The sequence below is a fragment of the Lissotriton vulgaris genome, chromosome 9 (genome assembly GCF_964263255.1).
Source record: "Lissotriton vulgaris chromosome 9, aLisVul1.2, whole genome shotgun sequence".
Taxonomy (NCBI): Eukaryota; Metazoa; Chordata; class Amphibia; order Caudata; family Salamandridae; genus Lissotriton; species Lissotriton vulgaris.
The window spans coordinates 231,883,056-231,900,280 of NC_141697.1; the positions used below are offsets into that span (position 1 = coordinate 231,883,056).

Sequence of the window (17,225 nt, forward strand, 5' to 3'; positions counted from 1 at the left end):
GAGGGGACCAAGTTATTGAACAAATGGGTCTGTTATTTAATTTTGGAGAAGGCTATTACAGAGTATGAATTGACAAACCTCTAAATGGGTTTATATAAGAAAAAAGACCTATCCCAGAAAGGTTTGGAAATGCAGGGAACTGAATTACCAAACATTGCTAATAGGTCTTGCCCATTTTTCTGTCAATGGCCATCGCAGATGTTTGCACATCGGCATCACCATCTTTGACTGAATTCTCTTTTTCTTTTAGAAAATCTATTAAAAGATGCTGCACGTCTGCTAGGCAAGTTTTGAACAGACTTTCATAAAGCAAAATAATGAAGTCAAAGACTGATGCATGCACATCGGTGATGGGGATCTTTGCATTGATTTTCTTAAAAACTAAGAAAATTAATTGAAAGATGCCTGCGGTGCATGGTCAGGTGCCATCTTGGAATTTTAAAACTTTTAAGATGGCCATCCGCCCAAACGGTAGCAGGTGCCACTGGAGCTTAAGTGGTATAAAAGCAAAGGGAGGTGAGTGTGAGCTAATGCTGAGAAGGGGTGGGAGGAAAAGGTGGAGGACCAGGGGGAGTGGATGGAAAATAGCCCCTTATATGCACTGCAGTGCAAGATTAATGTCCGTAGTAGGAGGGAACATGCTACTGAATCAAAAGAAGAGAAGGGAGGAAAGTCATTCAGTAGGGAACAGAGCTTTAAGCCAGACAAGCCATCCAATCAGGAATAATGGCCTGACCAAAAGCCCTCTCCAAGTATTGTATTGTCCACAATAGGTCTGAGCAACAGACTGCTAAAGCTTACCTTAGGCGGGGCCTAACAATGATCAGCAATGCACCTTGGTGTGATGCACCTTGCTGTGATACTACTTGGCAAAGATATCCGAGTAAAGCTGAAATCAAGCTCATTGTGTTCCTGTAACAAGGGAGATTGACAAGTCTCAAGTGCTGTGATGTTTTACACCTTCTTACAGATTCTAATATTGTGTCCGCAATTTCTGGATGCTGAGAAAATACTATTCATACTATGAGAAAATATTAGGATTCGTACAATAACCCATTGGCTGCTAGACTTCTGTCACTTGCCACACATGTAAAGTAGCTAATTGTTACTGAATAAGCTGGAAACATTACACCTGATTGTTGGAAAGTGTTGTTGATGATGAGAATGATAAAAAAAAATGAAGAACACCGAGATGTAATGTTGGAGATTAAAGATGTCAATTTAGCACCTGCAGAATCATTCTGAATTGTATTATTACTACTGTATTAATTTCCAGATACGTGGACACAGGCAGACCTCTCCTGCATGTATCAGTTTATTACATGAACTGATATGCCCTTTTGTGCTGGTGTTATCAAACAACTGTCAGTCTTAAAATGATCTATAAAATCTGACTAAATGGAAATCCTTGCTCCTAATCTCAAACAGCACGCAGACAGTGAAGGCGCGCTCATGGACATTGGAGATCTCCTGCAACCCAGTGCCATCTCTCTGGTGTCCAGCCATGGGCAGTCAGACTCTCTGCTGGAGGATGAGGTGAATGGGTTCTCCCCTAAGAAAGACTCCCCTGAACATTTAAATCTGAGCGACACCAGTGGAAAAGACACGGGTGCAGAATTCACTGCTTCTGATGATGAGGACGAGAGAGAAATTCTAATGGGAGATGACCAGGTAGCAGATTTTGCCAGCTCTCTTCTGACTGCCATACATTGCTGGCACTATAGGGCCAAGGCTTTGCTTTTCACTCGGGTCGCTACGGTGAGGGTTTGTCTCTCGATCAGTTGGATTTACGTTCATGCAGAGCATGGCTTGCATCTGATTTATCCAGATCCACTTCTCAATTTCTAATCCTAATGCACTAACATGTTCCTAGTTGCTCATATTACAGAGCAAAAGCTGCAATTAATCAGAGTTTATTTTACATCTGCTGCACTTGCATGGCTTAATTGACAGATGAATAACTAAACATTACTAAACGTGCATTTAAAAAAGATGATTTATTTGTGTCATTTGATAAATCAATTGTAACAAGAAAAGAGATTGATATCTGGGGTTAGGGTAAGACATATTGTGCAGTGCCTGTCCTCTACATGCCTTTCTATAGATAGCATTATCAATAGTGGTCATTGGTCAAGGTAGTAGCCACAAATTAGAAATACTTCGACTTAAGCCATAACTCTATCACAGTGAGCCGGCAAAGTAAGCACACCTGACCCTCTGTAGAGGAGTTCCCTTCCCCTTTCCATCATATTTCCATCCACCTCTCCATCCATCCTTTCATCCTTATATCTATTCATCCATTCTCCTGGGCATTTACTGCAGTCTGTTCATATATACCCTGTACTTTTAATCACCTACCCATCAGTTTTCCATCTGTCCATACTTTTAACTTTCCATCCTTTCACTCTTCCCCATCTGTTCATTCTTCATCCTTCTATCCCATTACCCTTTCACCTTTAAAGCATTTCACTCTTTCATCCATCCTTTCACCCTTCCTCTCATTCAGTATTTCATCTTCTGTACCTTTGTTTGGCCTCTATCTTCAGATTCTATTTTTCAGCTGTTGGGTTCTGGAAGCATAACTGGAATGCAGAAAATATTCAAGAACAGTTGGTATTCAGCAAAGGATCATTGCCCAAATATGCAGAATCCAGAAGGTTATTGAATGATACAGCACTGACATCAAGGAAATCATCAGAAGAACATTGGTGACAAGCCTCAAGACAATAAACATCAGGGATGGAGCATACCACCCCTTTATTCTGCTTACGTGCCACCACAATTTCGCAAGGACAGACAGCCACATGATATGCCACCTTTGTCTGCGAAAGGCCCACAGCACGAAATTAACCCGGGCGGATTTGCTTTCTCCGCGTTCTGCAACTCCGTGGACCTGCGCTTAGCCCCATTACGCCCAGGTTTACTCAGAATACTGTGATGCGTGCGCCTAGTTCCAGTCCAAGATCCCGAAGATGAGGGAGAAACAGAGATGGACTCACTGCGGCGCAGTCTCAGAAAACCTCTCTGAAAGATCATGGACCGTCAACTGAAGAGTAGTCTTTCAGGAAGCGGAAGTGGCACAAAGAGGGCTCTCTGACTCAGAAGAGGTTGCCCAAACAGAGAAGGAGAAGCATTGAGAAAGACAGTGAGGCAAGGACGCACTTGGTAACACTGGGGCACTGTGGAGCCACGTTAACATTCTCTCTCAGCCCTCGAAGGCTAACTCGACACCGAAGAACAACGATAATTGAGCGCAAGCACAAGTCAAAAGAACCCCATGAGTCAAAAGTTGAATGACACCAAGAGCTGTGAGAAAAGGAGGTATTGGAGCCAAAGTGCTGTCAGCCCAGAAGTATCAGATCCTCCTAATGCAACCCAGTGTCCTGGATCAAGGACTGGAGATCTTTAGAGAACCATCTACAGCCACAGGTGTGACACCCAATGTAGAGCAGAAGTACGAGTTCTCCCTCAAACACCCTTCTCATATCAGAAGCAGCATGGCAGCAGACTCAATCAGTATTGCCACTGGATGCAAAGGGCCAGTAACACCACTGTCACAGAGCCCCCACCGCACCCCACCCCACCCCCACACACTGGACAGGGAGAGCAAAAAGATGGTGATGGTAACAAAATTGAGAGGTCACAGCCATCCAATGGTGCATCTCCAAATCCAATGGACTACTCAGGAGATCAGCAAAGAGAATAGGTGGAGGAGCTAATGCAACACCTCCCACAGCAGTTCAAAGAGAGGACAAAAATTATCGTACAGGAGGGCAGGACCATCTAGAACACCTGCCACTAATCAGCGGGCATAGCTAGCGGATGGCTGTGCTAAGATACCATCCTACGGAGATATACATGGCTGAGAGTCTCCGTATTCAAACAGGAAATGCCAGTGATGGTTCTTAATATGCCCTTAACGGTCGAATGCATTTTTGACCCAGCACTCAATTGAAAAACTTAAAAAGGACCGTGAAACAGTAAAGGCCCTAGAAGCTCTACACTTCAGAGGGTCCTTTGTGGAGGAATGGCACCAAGACGAAGCCTACCTGCTATACGGGTATCAAATCCCCATGCCATTCCTTCATTACAACCAAGCTTTCAAAGTGCTCCATCACAGTGGTTATACCTGAGCACACTAAGGCATCCCTTCCGTGGAAGAACTGGGGGAGATGTACTGCTCCGGAAAGAGCAGGGCATTCAAACAAGTGACTTGTCATCACCCCCCTCATCCCGCCCCCTTAAATTAAACGCCCTTAAGGGTAAGATCTAAAGTTTTCTCAAAGAAATTAAGACAATCGCCTCTGACAAATGGACTCCAAACTTCATTCAACTTGGCTGTTGTAAAGAGCTGTTAAGAAGCCCCGCATACATGAGGCCAAAAGCAATTATTTGCAACAAGGAGGACATACGGCTGCAGCAAGGAGTAAAGGACCTTGTAAGCAAACACACAATAGAAAAGGGATCAAAAGAACAGTTAAATCATGGCATCTACACTGTCTCCTTTCTGCTACTAAAACCAGACAAGACACTCAGACCCTTTGTAGAGCTGCGTGCTTAAAGGAGATTCATAAAGATGTAATCATTCAAAATAGGCATGCTGCAGGAGGTTATTCTGCACCAGCAGAAGGGAGACTATAAGGCAACCATGGACCTCAAAGACGTCTACCTTCAGATGCTGATGAACATTAGACACAAGAAGTTCCTGAATTTTGAGGTAAACAAGGTGCAATACCAGTTCATGCTTCTACACTTTGGGATTAAATCTGTGCAGAGGATATTCCCAGGGAGTCTCAGGAGTTGGAGCACACTTGGAAGACAGACTAGCCATGCCCAATATTCTCTGGATGACTTGATGTTAAAGCTGAGATTGTTCAGACAGTGCCTCTGGAGCATAAACAGTCATACAAACTGTGTTTTTTCTCTAAACATGGAGACAAAATCACCCGAGAGACCAAAGACTTTTTTTTTAGAAACAAACAAAACTCAATTGAGGCACCAAAATAATCCTGGCACTGAGAACAAGCTTGCCTTTATTTGCAACAGAGTAGAATGCAAAATGCCAGAATTGTGAGTCTACTTAGCCAGAATAGTGGTGACTGGGGAGTGCCCTGTTGATGCACTGTTTAGGGAAACTTTCATACACCTGTTGCCCTATCCCACTGATACCACTGGTGTTAAACAGATGCAAACAAGTGTCAAGGACATTTATCCTCATTGTTCTGCAATGATCTCAACAAACCTTGGTCTCTGAACTGGTGGATATGGCACAAGACTGAGTGATAAGACTTCCACCATCGGGACTTGTTAACCCCATGGCTGCTGGCGACAGCCAACGGCCGTCGCGTGCACTACCTGTGAAGTGCTGCGCACTTCCGTTGGCCATCGCGGCCCCTCCCGCGCAATAGTGCGGAACGTTCGGCGCAGTTAAGGTGTTAAGAATGCAAGGGAGCCAGGAGTACAACCTGTAATACGCAACCCATGGCTGCTGAAGACTTCGTTTTGTCACCTGGAGTCTCCCATAGACGACTACAGAGGTCCAAAAAGAGGCCAGAAGTGCTACACTACAAAATGGAACAGGTTCATACACTGGTGTGACGGAGTAGATTTTAAGGATCGTTGGAGACGAGACATTACAGTGATTAAGTACTTCACTCACTTGTTCTACGAGGGCCTATCATATGGCTCACTAAAGATTCTCCTCTGCCATACTAACATACACTAACTGTTTCTTCAGTACTCGTGCCACCAAGGTCGGTGCCCACACTAATATGGAATTTAAACCTAGTGCTAAAGCAACTTGTGAAGTCTCCATTCGAACCCAAGCATAAGGAGGAGCTTAAGCTCAAATGTCTCACACTCAAATCAGCCTTTTTGATTACCATCACATCTCTGCAGAGAGTTAGTGAGTTGCAAGCACTTGCAGTGCAAAAATCTAAACGATAAATGAAGAATACCCCACATTTTCTACCAAACGCCATCTCACATTTTCTTGTTATACAACTGTTAGCTGTTTTCCAAGATACAAAAACACTAGCAGAAGGGCCCTGCACATGCTGGATGTCAAAAGGGCATTCATGTGTTACTTGCAAGAAACAAGCCAAATCAGGAAAGGAAGGTAGTCAGTTCTTTGTATGCTTCGTACCATCAAGCAAAGGCTCTCTTGTCACCATGTGGACCATTGCAAGATGTATAGTCCAAACCATCAAGACATGTTACAAGACAGCAGGTGTTGCGCTCGAAAAAAGACCAAGAGTGCACTGAACAAAGAAGGTGGCAATGCAGTCATTCATTTTGAATGTTTCCATGCATTTCATCTGTATGGTAGGCACATAGTCTTCTGTACTTACTTTCACAATCCACTATTATGTGGATAGGAATCACAGATGCACAGGTGGAACAGAGAGTACCAAAGCGATTGTTCAAAAACTCGCTTGAACCCAGCCTCGCAGGAGAGGAGAATACCGCGAGAGTAAGTGCACAGCAAGTGAATACAGAAAATATTTGCGCTGCCAAATGAAAAAGATACTTGCCTGTAGGAGTAGTTTTGCAAATTGAAGGCATTTCTGGATTCGCACACGACCATTCCACCAGCCCAGAAATACAGAGATTGCTGAACATAAAAACTGTCCAACGAAGATTAAGGCAGCCATCACAAAGACGAGAGTCGCATGAAGGGGGAAAAAAAAGAATATAAAGGTGGCGACCACCCAGAGGGGCTCCTTAGGTGAGCGTCTGATGTCACAGAGGGATGGACAGGACACCAAATGGTAAACCTTACCAAGGTAAAAAAAGAAACGAAATTAAGAACTACAAAGAGAGTATCACCACCCAACACTAGATGACCTATCGTAGCAGGGGATGTGAATTCAGAAAAGTCTCCAAGTTTCAAACTGCTCCTTCCGGAAAGTTACAGGTTCCATCCATTCTCTTGCATTTCAGGAAGCATTTTCCTCCTAAGCAGAGAAAGTTTTACTATAGAAATGGGATCAGACAATATAACACCAATAATCAATTAAAAATGTGTTTTACTAATTTTAAAATCCATGTCTTTCTATTGTTTTTCATATATGGCTGCTTGAGCTTTGTCAAATGAGAACACTTGCATCACCATTGTTAACCGGCCAGGCTTTTGTTTTGTTTTTGTTTACAGAGCAAGGAAATAAGAGAACTGGAGCTTAGAAAGGGGTCGAAGAGGCAGAGACGTCAATCTTCTGAGGAAGCAGAAATGCATCAAAGTCTGACTATACCACCTCCTGATGAGGTAAGAAATTGTTTTCGCAGACAGAAGTCTGAAAAACGACTTAGATTTGTAGACAGTAGAGAGCATAATAGTCTGAGAGCTTTCTGACAAAATAAATATTTATTTATGAATTATTGTATAGTGCTTTAGAAGGACCCAGCCCTTAACATATTCAAAGTATATTACGGCTTTCATACGCAAAAGAAACAATTGATGGACGAAATCTGGACAATGCAAACATTCACCCCCAGTCACAAGGATCTGGGTTTAATCCTTCATTCTTTTGCTCACCACACCACCCCGGTTTGGACCTGGCCATATGCAAATCGGTCTAGACCCTGTTCCTTATGGGAACAGTTTAGCCCGAACTGCCAAACCAGGTCCTCAGGGGGCAAGAAACAAGCATCCTGGCAGCAGTTTTAGGGTCTCTCCCTTCATCAGCCAGGCTAGCTTAAATCCAGTGGTATAGTGAGCAACTGACCCATGTCTGGGCATACCCTTCCCACTTAGGCCGACTCATGCAAAAGAAACAATTGATGGACAGAATGCTGGACAATGCAAACATTCACCACCAGTCACAAGGATCTGGGTTTAACCTGTCATTTATTTGCTCACTACTCCAGTTTGGACTCAGCAATATGCAAATCAGTCTTGACCCTGTCCCTTATGGGAACAGTCCAGCCTGAACTGCTAGGCCAGATCCTCCCTGGTTCAGAAACAAGAATCCTGGGACCGGTTTCAGAGCATCACCTTTCATCAGCCAGGCTAGCTTGAATCCAGTGGTGTGGTGAGCACAGGACCCACGTTTGGGAATACCCTTCCCACTTAGGGCGATATATGCAAAAGAAACAATTGATGGACGGAATACTGGACATTGTTCTGCATTCTGTCCATCAATTGTTCTTTTTCCATTGGTCAGCCCGAGTGGGACGGGTATGCCCAGACATGGGTCCCGGGCTCTGCATGCGACTGGAGTCAAGCTATCCTGGCTGATGAAGGTGGAAGCCCTGAAACCGGTCCTAGGATGCTTGTTCCCAGTCCAGGGAGGACCTTTTAACTTAAGCTTTCATAACAGTACCCTGCACGGTTTTAAAGCATTCCTAGGATGCTTTTTTCCAGTCCATTGAGGACCTGGCCTGGCAGTTCGGGCTGGACTGTTCCCATTGGGTGCCGGGTCAAGACTGGTTTGCATATGGCTGGGTTCAAACTGAAATGGCATGGGGCGCAAAAATCATGTATTCAGACCCAGATCGCTGTACTGGGGTGAATGTATGTCATTGTTCTGCATTCTGTCCATCAATTGTTCTTTTTGCATTGGTCACCCCAAGTGGGGCGGGTATACCCAGACGTGGGTCCTCTGCTCTCCATGGCTCTGGAAACAAGCTATCCTAGCTGAGGAGGGGCGAAACCCCGAAACTGGTCCTAGGATGCTTGTTTCCAGTCCAGGGAGGACCTTTTTACTTCGGCTTTCATGGCAGTACCCTGCACGGTTTTAAAGCATTCCTTGGGAGGCATATTTCTAATGATGGATATCTTCCATTTAGATTAGGGACATGATGGTTCATAACAAATCTGAAGTGGTGTATTGATAGTGGGAAAAACTGCAATATACAATGTTTTATACAAGAACTTTTAATGCAACCTGTTCATGCCATGTATATTTTTGGCAATATTGACTATTCCAAACATCAGATGGTTTATGGACTATAATATTTGATCTTTAACATCTTGAAAATAGCCGTAACTAAGCTCCCAGAGAATGAGCATGTATTCTTGCACTGAGGTGAGGGATGATGGGGATATGTGCTTGCACGAATGCTGGTGCAGCCACTGGACATCCACCTCTCTTGAAAATAGAGTTTATCACTGTATAAAATTATAACATTATTTACAATTCAGTTTGTGATGGTGCGTTATTTACCACAATACAGTACCAATTATCAAAAACAAACTACTGAAGTTCTAGCGAATTGTGCTCCTATGTGGTTTCCAAAAAATATTGTAAAGATTTTTTTTTGTCTCAAAGGGCCATGTAGATATCCTTTCAATGTTCTCTGCATGAGCTAGTGAAGTGTATTGTTTTTATTCATTTATTTATTGGTGGCTATTAACATGCCTAGGCAGTCTTGGTTTTGGTTCCATTTACTCTTCTGTGATCCTCAAGCTTGTTTCCCCTTCTGCCACATTTTGCACCCCACTGAGCCGGAGACCTATTTAGCACACAGTCCTTGTGTGCTTCTGTCTAAAAAGACAAACTCTTCCTTCATGTGCCAGACACACTAGTAACAGGGAAAGCAAATTAAGTGTTGGATGCATATGAACCACCTAGAATAACCTCTTATAAAATTAGTCAATAATTTATTATTTTGATTTAGGGCAACTGTAAATATCCTAAGTACTAATGTGATTTTGATCTTCTCTTCCCAAATCTTAGTTTAGATATGAACTATGCACAAGGAGATGATGGACGCAGAGCTGAAACTTGTCAGACACTCACAGATCTGGGTTGAATCAATCATTGTTCTTTTGCTCACTTTGCCCCCCCCCCCCCAGTTCAGACTCCGCTATATGCAAATCAGTCTTGACCCTGTGCCTCGTGGGAACAGTGCAGCTCGAACTGCCAAGACCGGTCTTTCCTGGACTGCAAACAAGCATCTACGGACCGGTTTCGGAGTAACACCCCTCATCAGCCAGGCTGGCTTGAAACCAGTGGCAAGATGAGCAAGGGACCCACTTCTGGGCATTTCCTGCCAACTTAGGGCAATCAAAGCAAACACAAGGAGATGATGGGCGTAGTGCTGAAACTTTTCAGACACTCACCCCAGTCAAGAATCTGGGTTGAATCCATCATCGTTCTTTAGCTCACTTCGTCACCCTAATTCAGACCCAGCTATATGCAAATCAGACCGAACTGCCAAGCCAGTTCTAGATAGGAACCATAAAATTTGGTTGGAATTCAGACAGTCCGATTACAATAATGAAACCGATATATAGCATTCACCATTTATGGTGTTTTACTGGGACTCTATTACCATTTTTAGGTCCAACCTGGGCAGTGCATGCGCTGCTCTGCGAGGCATGCTGTATTCAGGTAGTGACTTGAAACTCCATCCCCTCTCCGCCCATATTTTTCTGTGGCTTGTGTCATTGTCTTTTGAAAACTGTGACTTTTGCATTGGTCAATAGGCTTAGTAGTCCCTCCTTAGTGCCACCTTGTCTCATTTTGTAACACCCCATGTTACATGTGTTGTTACTCGTTAGGCTTTAATTACAGCCTCCGAGCACTATTTGCTTAAATGGTTTTCTCACGCTCTCCCCAATGCTTATTATTATTACTTTTTTAATAGAACGGCACTACACGCTCATACAGTGGTGCCATACGTAGCTGCATGTTTTTTTTTTTTTAAGTGCCCCAGGCCGCACTTTAATGTTGGCCACGCACCTTTCCTTAGACGAGCTGCGTCTAAGGAAAGGGGCGCAGCTGCAATTAAAGTGAAACCACTGGACGAGGCGCTTTTACAAAAAAAAGTTTGTCAACTTGACAAACAAACCGCGCTTTCCCTTTAATAGCGGCTGTGCCTCTTTCTTCAACATGTATATATGCATGGGGTATACCCAAATTACCCTCCTTTAACTGGGTATGAAACACTGTCATGTACAAAAAGGATAGGTATGGAGGAATTAATATCAAATTTTTATTTCAGCATAGGGAACATTTAATTACCCTATCTTCAATCTTTTAATCTTATGACGAATCTAATCTGATCATTTATGACGCACATATACAGTGGAACCGATCTAAAACATTACAAAATAACAATGTAGAAATATACACAATTACATATGACAAAGTGAATAAACATAATTCTGTTGATTTACTTTGTCATATGTAATTGTATATGTTTCTACATTGTTATTTTGTAATCTTTATAGATCGGTACTGTATATGTCATAAATTATCAGATTAGGTTCCTCACAAGATTAAAAGATTGAAGATAGGGTAATTAAATGTTCCCTATGCTGAAATAAAAATTAGATATTAATTCCTCCGTACCTATCCTTCTTGTAAATGGTAGTGCCTCTTTCTTTAAACGCGGCTCGTCTAAGGAAAAGGGGGCAGCGGACATTCAAGTGAAAGTGCTGCATGGGTGCTTTTACAAACGAGCATTTGCAAGGCAATTGGTTTCGCATTTACGAGAGTTTCATAAATGCGAGACCTATTGCATTGCAAATGCATGTTTCAGTTCTGGAACTAGAGATGTATTGGTCTCCCTTAGGAAAGACATACCTGTGTCTTTTTCAAAAGTTTCATTGGGATAAGCCCGGAGAACCTGAACTGGACCAGAACTTCCCCAGTTTGCTACAGGCATTCTTGGGTTGCAGCTTTGGTTTACTCTAGTACCCTGTAATTGTGAATGTGATGTGCCGGCTGCTAGACCAAAGACAACCTAAAGATCTGTAGCTGTGTTTCACTCCAGTCTAGACTTCACTCAAACTTCTGAGCCTTATTAAGCTTGAGACATGCTATCCATGGTACTGCCAAGCCCTCATCATCTTACTTTGATCTGATGCCCAATGACAGGTAAAACATTTTTACCTGAGGTGTCAAAGCGCTGCGTGCCATCTGGAAGATTAAGCAAGCTATTACCCAGAGTCACATGCTGCTGGGCTAACCTGCCACCAGCGCCGGGGATCGACCAGTGAGCCATGTGTTCCGTAGTCAGACTTCCTGGCCGCTGCGCCACACCTCTTACATCCTATCATCAGTTTACTCTGTCTACTATGTATATCACACAGTCATCATTCATGGTGAATCACTTTGCACCATATTTCAAGTCTGAATTCACCACCATCTGTGCTATTCTTGCAACATTACTCAACATCCTCCTACACACTGTCTGCTACTCAGACTTGCTCTTTAAGTTTTGCAAATTTAATACACCAGGCATACCATAGAGGATCGCATGTAACAAAAAAGTGACTAATAGAGCCAACTATAGTGCATTACAAATCAGTCAAAATAAGCAGAAAAACTAAATAAAATCCACTTCTCCCTGAGTGCAGCCAGTGGATGATACTGAACACTCCTTGACTGCCTCTATTACCTTAGTGACCACACTTCAGCTTCAACCTTTATAGGACCTCCTCCAGGGACTGGCCAAGATTCTCTAGTCATTAGAAGACAATGCCCTGGTATGTGTCCCATACAGCCCAAATTTTGTAATGTTTAAGAGGGCAGCCACTAGCCTTGTATCTAGTAATTTCCATGCTCATACAACGGTCCAGCCCCTGTTTCCACCGTTCCAAGGATGGGGGATCACAGTCTTTCCAGGCCCGGCAATGTTCTATCTATCTCATCTATAGTGCGAAGGAGGACCAACTTAGTAGGATCGCGATGCAAAGCCCAGCCCAACATTCGCTCAAGGCAATCCAACATTCCCTCCCAAAACGGGGCCAATTGAGCTCATGCCCACGTTGTGTGGAGGAAGTTTACTGTTCCCGGCAAACCTCACAAGTGCGTCGGTACCTCCATGGCCCCCTTTTTGCTCGATCTCTCCCAAGTGTAGTAAACCCTAAATAAGTATTTCCACTGTATTTGGGGGAACTGCAAAGTAATCACAGTCTCATGGGGGGTGGAGGTTGCAGGCCTCAATCCAATCATCTATAAAGTCCCCAAGTCTCCCATCTAGGTGTCTCTAAGCTGATCGAAGGAGTCTGGTATGTTGATCACTGGTGTTGGATACAGATGCAAGATTTTGTGATCACTAGTGATGTAAGTCATATTCTTCCTGCAACTCAAAAAAGGATTTTATAGTGGCCCAACAGGACAGTCGCCAATCTAGATATGGCAATGACATACCAGGATTTGAAGCCCTCCAAGACTGTAACCTGTAACAGCCGGGCCCCGTGCAATATTGAGGTTTCCTTTGTCTAGCTTCCCTTCCAGTCAAGGGCTCTGAGAGTGTCACTTCAGATCTGAAGAGCCACTTTGTGGCTTCTGACAGCTGCTCCAGTGGAGCTTCTCTGTAGAGTAGGTGTCGGAGGGGAATCTCTAATCGCCCTAAGCTCTGCAGCGAAGGCAGGAACCATTGGGTTAGTGAACCACTACTTGCTTATGACAATAAGGAGGGAAGCCCTGTAATATGAACAAATATCTGGAGACGCAATACCACAGTTGTATGGGGTTTTATAACTCTTGGATAGGGCAATCCTTTGGAATACAGTGCTGCCAAAGAAAGTCTCTCCGGACGGAATTTAGGGTCCTAAAAGCCAAGTGGGAAAGCGGGAAAGGGTAATTCTGGATTTGATGCAGCAGGCGAGACAAGACAATCATCTTATACATAACCGAACACCCAAGAATGGACAGTGGTAGCGTAGTTCAAGATGAGGCTAAATATTATGTTCCTAGGCCTGAGTGGGGTTGTTGGTCACAGACACACCCAGATATTTGAAGCCCTCCTGGAGGACCCGTATATCGGCGGCCCATTCAAGTATTGCCAAGGGACCTGCCAGTGGGTATACTGATTATTTAGATTTATTATTAATGAAAAAGCCCTGACTATTCCAAGGATCTGGAGGACTGAAGGCCCAGAATTAGGAGGGTCTTCCAAGAAAATCAGGACATCATCGGCATATAGCGTGAACCTCTCGCAAACCTTGTGAGCCCAATCCTGGTACTTCACTAGGACTTCCATCCTCAGCCAACCTGCCAGGGTTCAATTATGGTTGCAAACAGCAGGGGAGACAGGGGACAACCCTGCCTCATCCTCCAGTGCAGCAGGAATCGATCACACAATGAATCGCCTACTCTCACATTTGCCTCGAGTTCAGTGTACAGCAATCAGGAAATTTATTTTTGCCCAAAGTTGAGTTTCTGCAACTAGCAAAACAAGTAATCCCATCTCACAGAATCAAATGCCTTATGGTAATCCACCAGCAGGAGCACATGAGCACATGGTAATCTATCTGATAATGCCATTTAATTGTGCACCCTCCAGATGTTGTCATGTGGCTCTCCTGGGCATAAAGCCAGATTGATCCGCATGTCTCAAGGTAGTAATCGCTGAGTGGAGTCTGTTGGCTAAGGCCTTTGGCCAAATCTTAACCTCCATGTTTAAAAAGGAGATAGGTCTCCGGCTCCACACCTTGACCAGGCTCCAAACTCAGGCCCCCGCCGATGCCTCCTTCGGGTCTCCTCCTAGAAGAGTAAGCCACAGGAGCCACACAGCCACAGGAGGAGGACCATGCGGCTATTCTAAATCCCTGACAGCTGGCCTTAAATCTGCTCATGCCCTATATTTCTCACACACAAGCCATTTCTGTTCAGTGTCAAATATACATATAAAACAAAGAGATTGATAGTATCCAAGATTTCTCCTATGCCACATTTATCCTTGCATGGGCTTGATTTCTTGTGGACAAGCTGTGAAGCATCTTCTCTGGGTCCTGAGGCAATCAGTGATTAGTGGTCAGTATTGGTGGTAATAGGAAAGTGGAATAATATTTGTGGTAGACATGTGTCTACCTCACAAGATAAGGCCACCTCTTGGGCTAGTTGCAAAGTGGGGTATGTGTTATCTGCTTGTATAAACTTCTTTTTGACAGCTTCTAGCAGTTTATTGGTTATTTAGACCTTGAAAGGGGATAGGGTAGATAAACAATATACCAATATATTAGAAAGATTGTTATTCTCTGACCACCCCCGTAAAATGCAGGCCATCGCATTATGGTGATATTTTTTGCCAACTTGTGGAAATACCTAGCATGACACCCATTGCCGACACCTAGTAAAATGATGATCCTAACATAATGGTTGCATTGCTTGGTAACTTGTAGGATTGCATAGTAAGGTGCTCTCCCTGTTACAATGCCGGCCCTGGAGCAGTTTAACACCTAATTCAGGCAGAGTATGGGCTGTGCAGTTGCTTGGGAACTAATACAAATTAGCCTGCAGCAGCTTCAAGCCAGTCAGAGGTAACTTTTTAAAAGTTGCTGTGGTAGGGCGGTAAGAAGTACAAAGACTTTGCTTTTTGTAACAGTGGTTTTATTGGCCGAATTACACGCTTTTTGAAGGGGATGGGTCGGTAGTAGGGTAACGGGGGTTCAGAAGTCTTTTCAGCAGCCTTCCTGTCCCTCGGCGGGGTCCGTTCTCTCCTTTTGCACTCCAGTGCAGTGCCTTCAGGTTAAGGTTCCAGGTACGGGAGGCGTGTACATAAATAAAATAAAACAACAAAAAAAGGACCTCATATGAGAACAGTGTTCAACCTCTGGTACGGTGCTTAGGGAGGGGTAGTGCAGGGACACTCAGTGCACAGCAACTCTATACACGTGAAGGGTGTGCTCGGGGGGGGGGTACCGGGAGATTAGGTACGGGGTTGTTAGCTCGAGGTCTTCCCCGTCGGCCTGCCCAGCCTGTGACGCGTTCGCGTACCTGTGTGAGCTACTCTTCCTCCTAGAGCGTGGCTGGGCGATTCGTAGGAGCTTTGGCCTCCTGGCTTCGCCGCGTCCTCCGACTCTGGTACTCCTTCGCTCTCTTCCTCTCCTCATCTCCTTCCTGCGTTTTCCCAGATTCTGTCTCCTCCGGTGGACTCACACTCCTCTCTCTGTGGACTTCCTGGATTTGAGGATCCAGCCCCTTCGACGTCATCGGATAGGGCGGGGTTTGTGAAACATCTGTCCCCAGTTAAAGTAACAGTGCCTTTTTTCGCTGTTGTCTGAAAAGGGCGTTAGTCCATGTTCATTCCACTCATCCTGGGCGAGAGAGAGGGTGAGAAGGATCTTTTAGGCATTTCAGTATTATCGTCTTGTTTTCCTTCTTCAAACGGGTCACCCTTGTCACATACCTCCCCCCTTGGATTCTCCCGATTGGGGAAAGGACCGAGAGAGATAGTCTGCACTGCCATTCTCTGTACCCTTGCAATGTTTTACCGTGAATGTAAATGGCTGAAAGGGGAGAAACCAGCGTAAGACTCAGGGGTTCAGAGATATGTTCTGACACATCCACTGGAGGGGTTCCTTAAACAAGTGTAGAGTGTACAGGGGTGGCCTTCGAGATAATATCTCCGCTTGTCTACGGCCCATTCTATCGTGAGGAACTCTTTCTCAACTGTTGGATACTTTAGTTCTCGGGGAAAAAGTTTCTTGCTTATATACAGAATAGGATGATCTGTACCCTCAGGAGACAGCAGTGATAAGACAGCCCCTATACCATATTCTGAGGCGTCTGTGTGCAGTATGAATGGTCGGTTGAAGTCCGGTGACGATAGCACGGTACTGGTGGTTATGATTTTTTTCAGCAGTCTGTTGAATGCTTTCCACATCTCTGGAGTGGGCTGTGATAGGGTATGGGCCTTCACGTTCTGTTTCAGGGTGTCGGTTAAGGGGGCTTCTACTTCAGAAAATTGGGAAATGAAACGGCAATAGTACCCGATTAAACCCAGGAATGCTCTCATTTCTCGCTTCCTGCTAGGGAAAGGAGTTTCTAAGATGGCCCTAATCGTTTCTATTTGGGGTTCTATTATCCCGTGGCCTAGCTCATATCCCAAGTATTTGACTTTTTGATATGCTACCCCGGATTTTTTTGAGTTCACGTGTAACCCTGCCTGTCGTAATACCCCTAGGATGGTTTTAAGATGGTATAAATGGGTCTTCCAATCAGGGCTGAACACTACTATGTCGTCTTAATAGGCTGAAGTATAAGACTGGTGACCTTGAAGTATAGTGTTCATGAGACGCTGAAACGTTGCTGGTGCCCCATGAAGCCCGAAGGGAAGCATGTTGAATTCGAACAATCCATCTGGGGTGGCAAATGCAGTTTTCATCCGGTCTTCTTCCCTCAAGGGTACCTGCCAATATCCTTTGGTCAGGTCCAGCGTTGTTATGTATTTTGCTTCGCCTAATTTTTCAATTAGTTCGTCAATTCTCGGGGTAGGGTATGCATCGAATGAGGATATTTCGTTTAAAGCCCGGAAGTCCATACAGA

General features: G+C 44.3%; 1 protein-coding gene across 1 annotated transcript in view; it reads left to right on the forward strand.

Moving 5' to 3' along the window:
- PLEKHG3 (pleckstrin homology and RhoGEF domain containing G3) overlaps positions 1-17,225 on the forward strand; it is a 608,515-nt gene that overhangs the window by 553,829 nt on the left and 37,461 nt on the right. The window contains exons 16-17 of the mRNA XM_086939446.1: positions 1,397-1,758; positions 7,154-7,264. Coding sequence (XP_086795572.1) covers positions 1,397-1,758; positions 7,154-7,264 — 473 coding nt within the window. The remainder of the gene's footprint in view (positions 1-1,396; positions 1,759-7,153; positions 7,265-17,225) is intronic.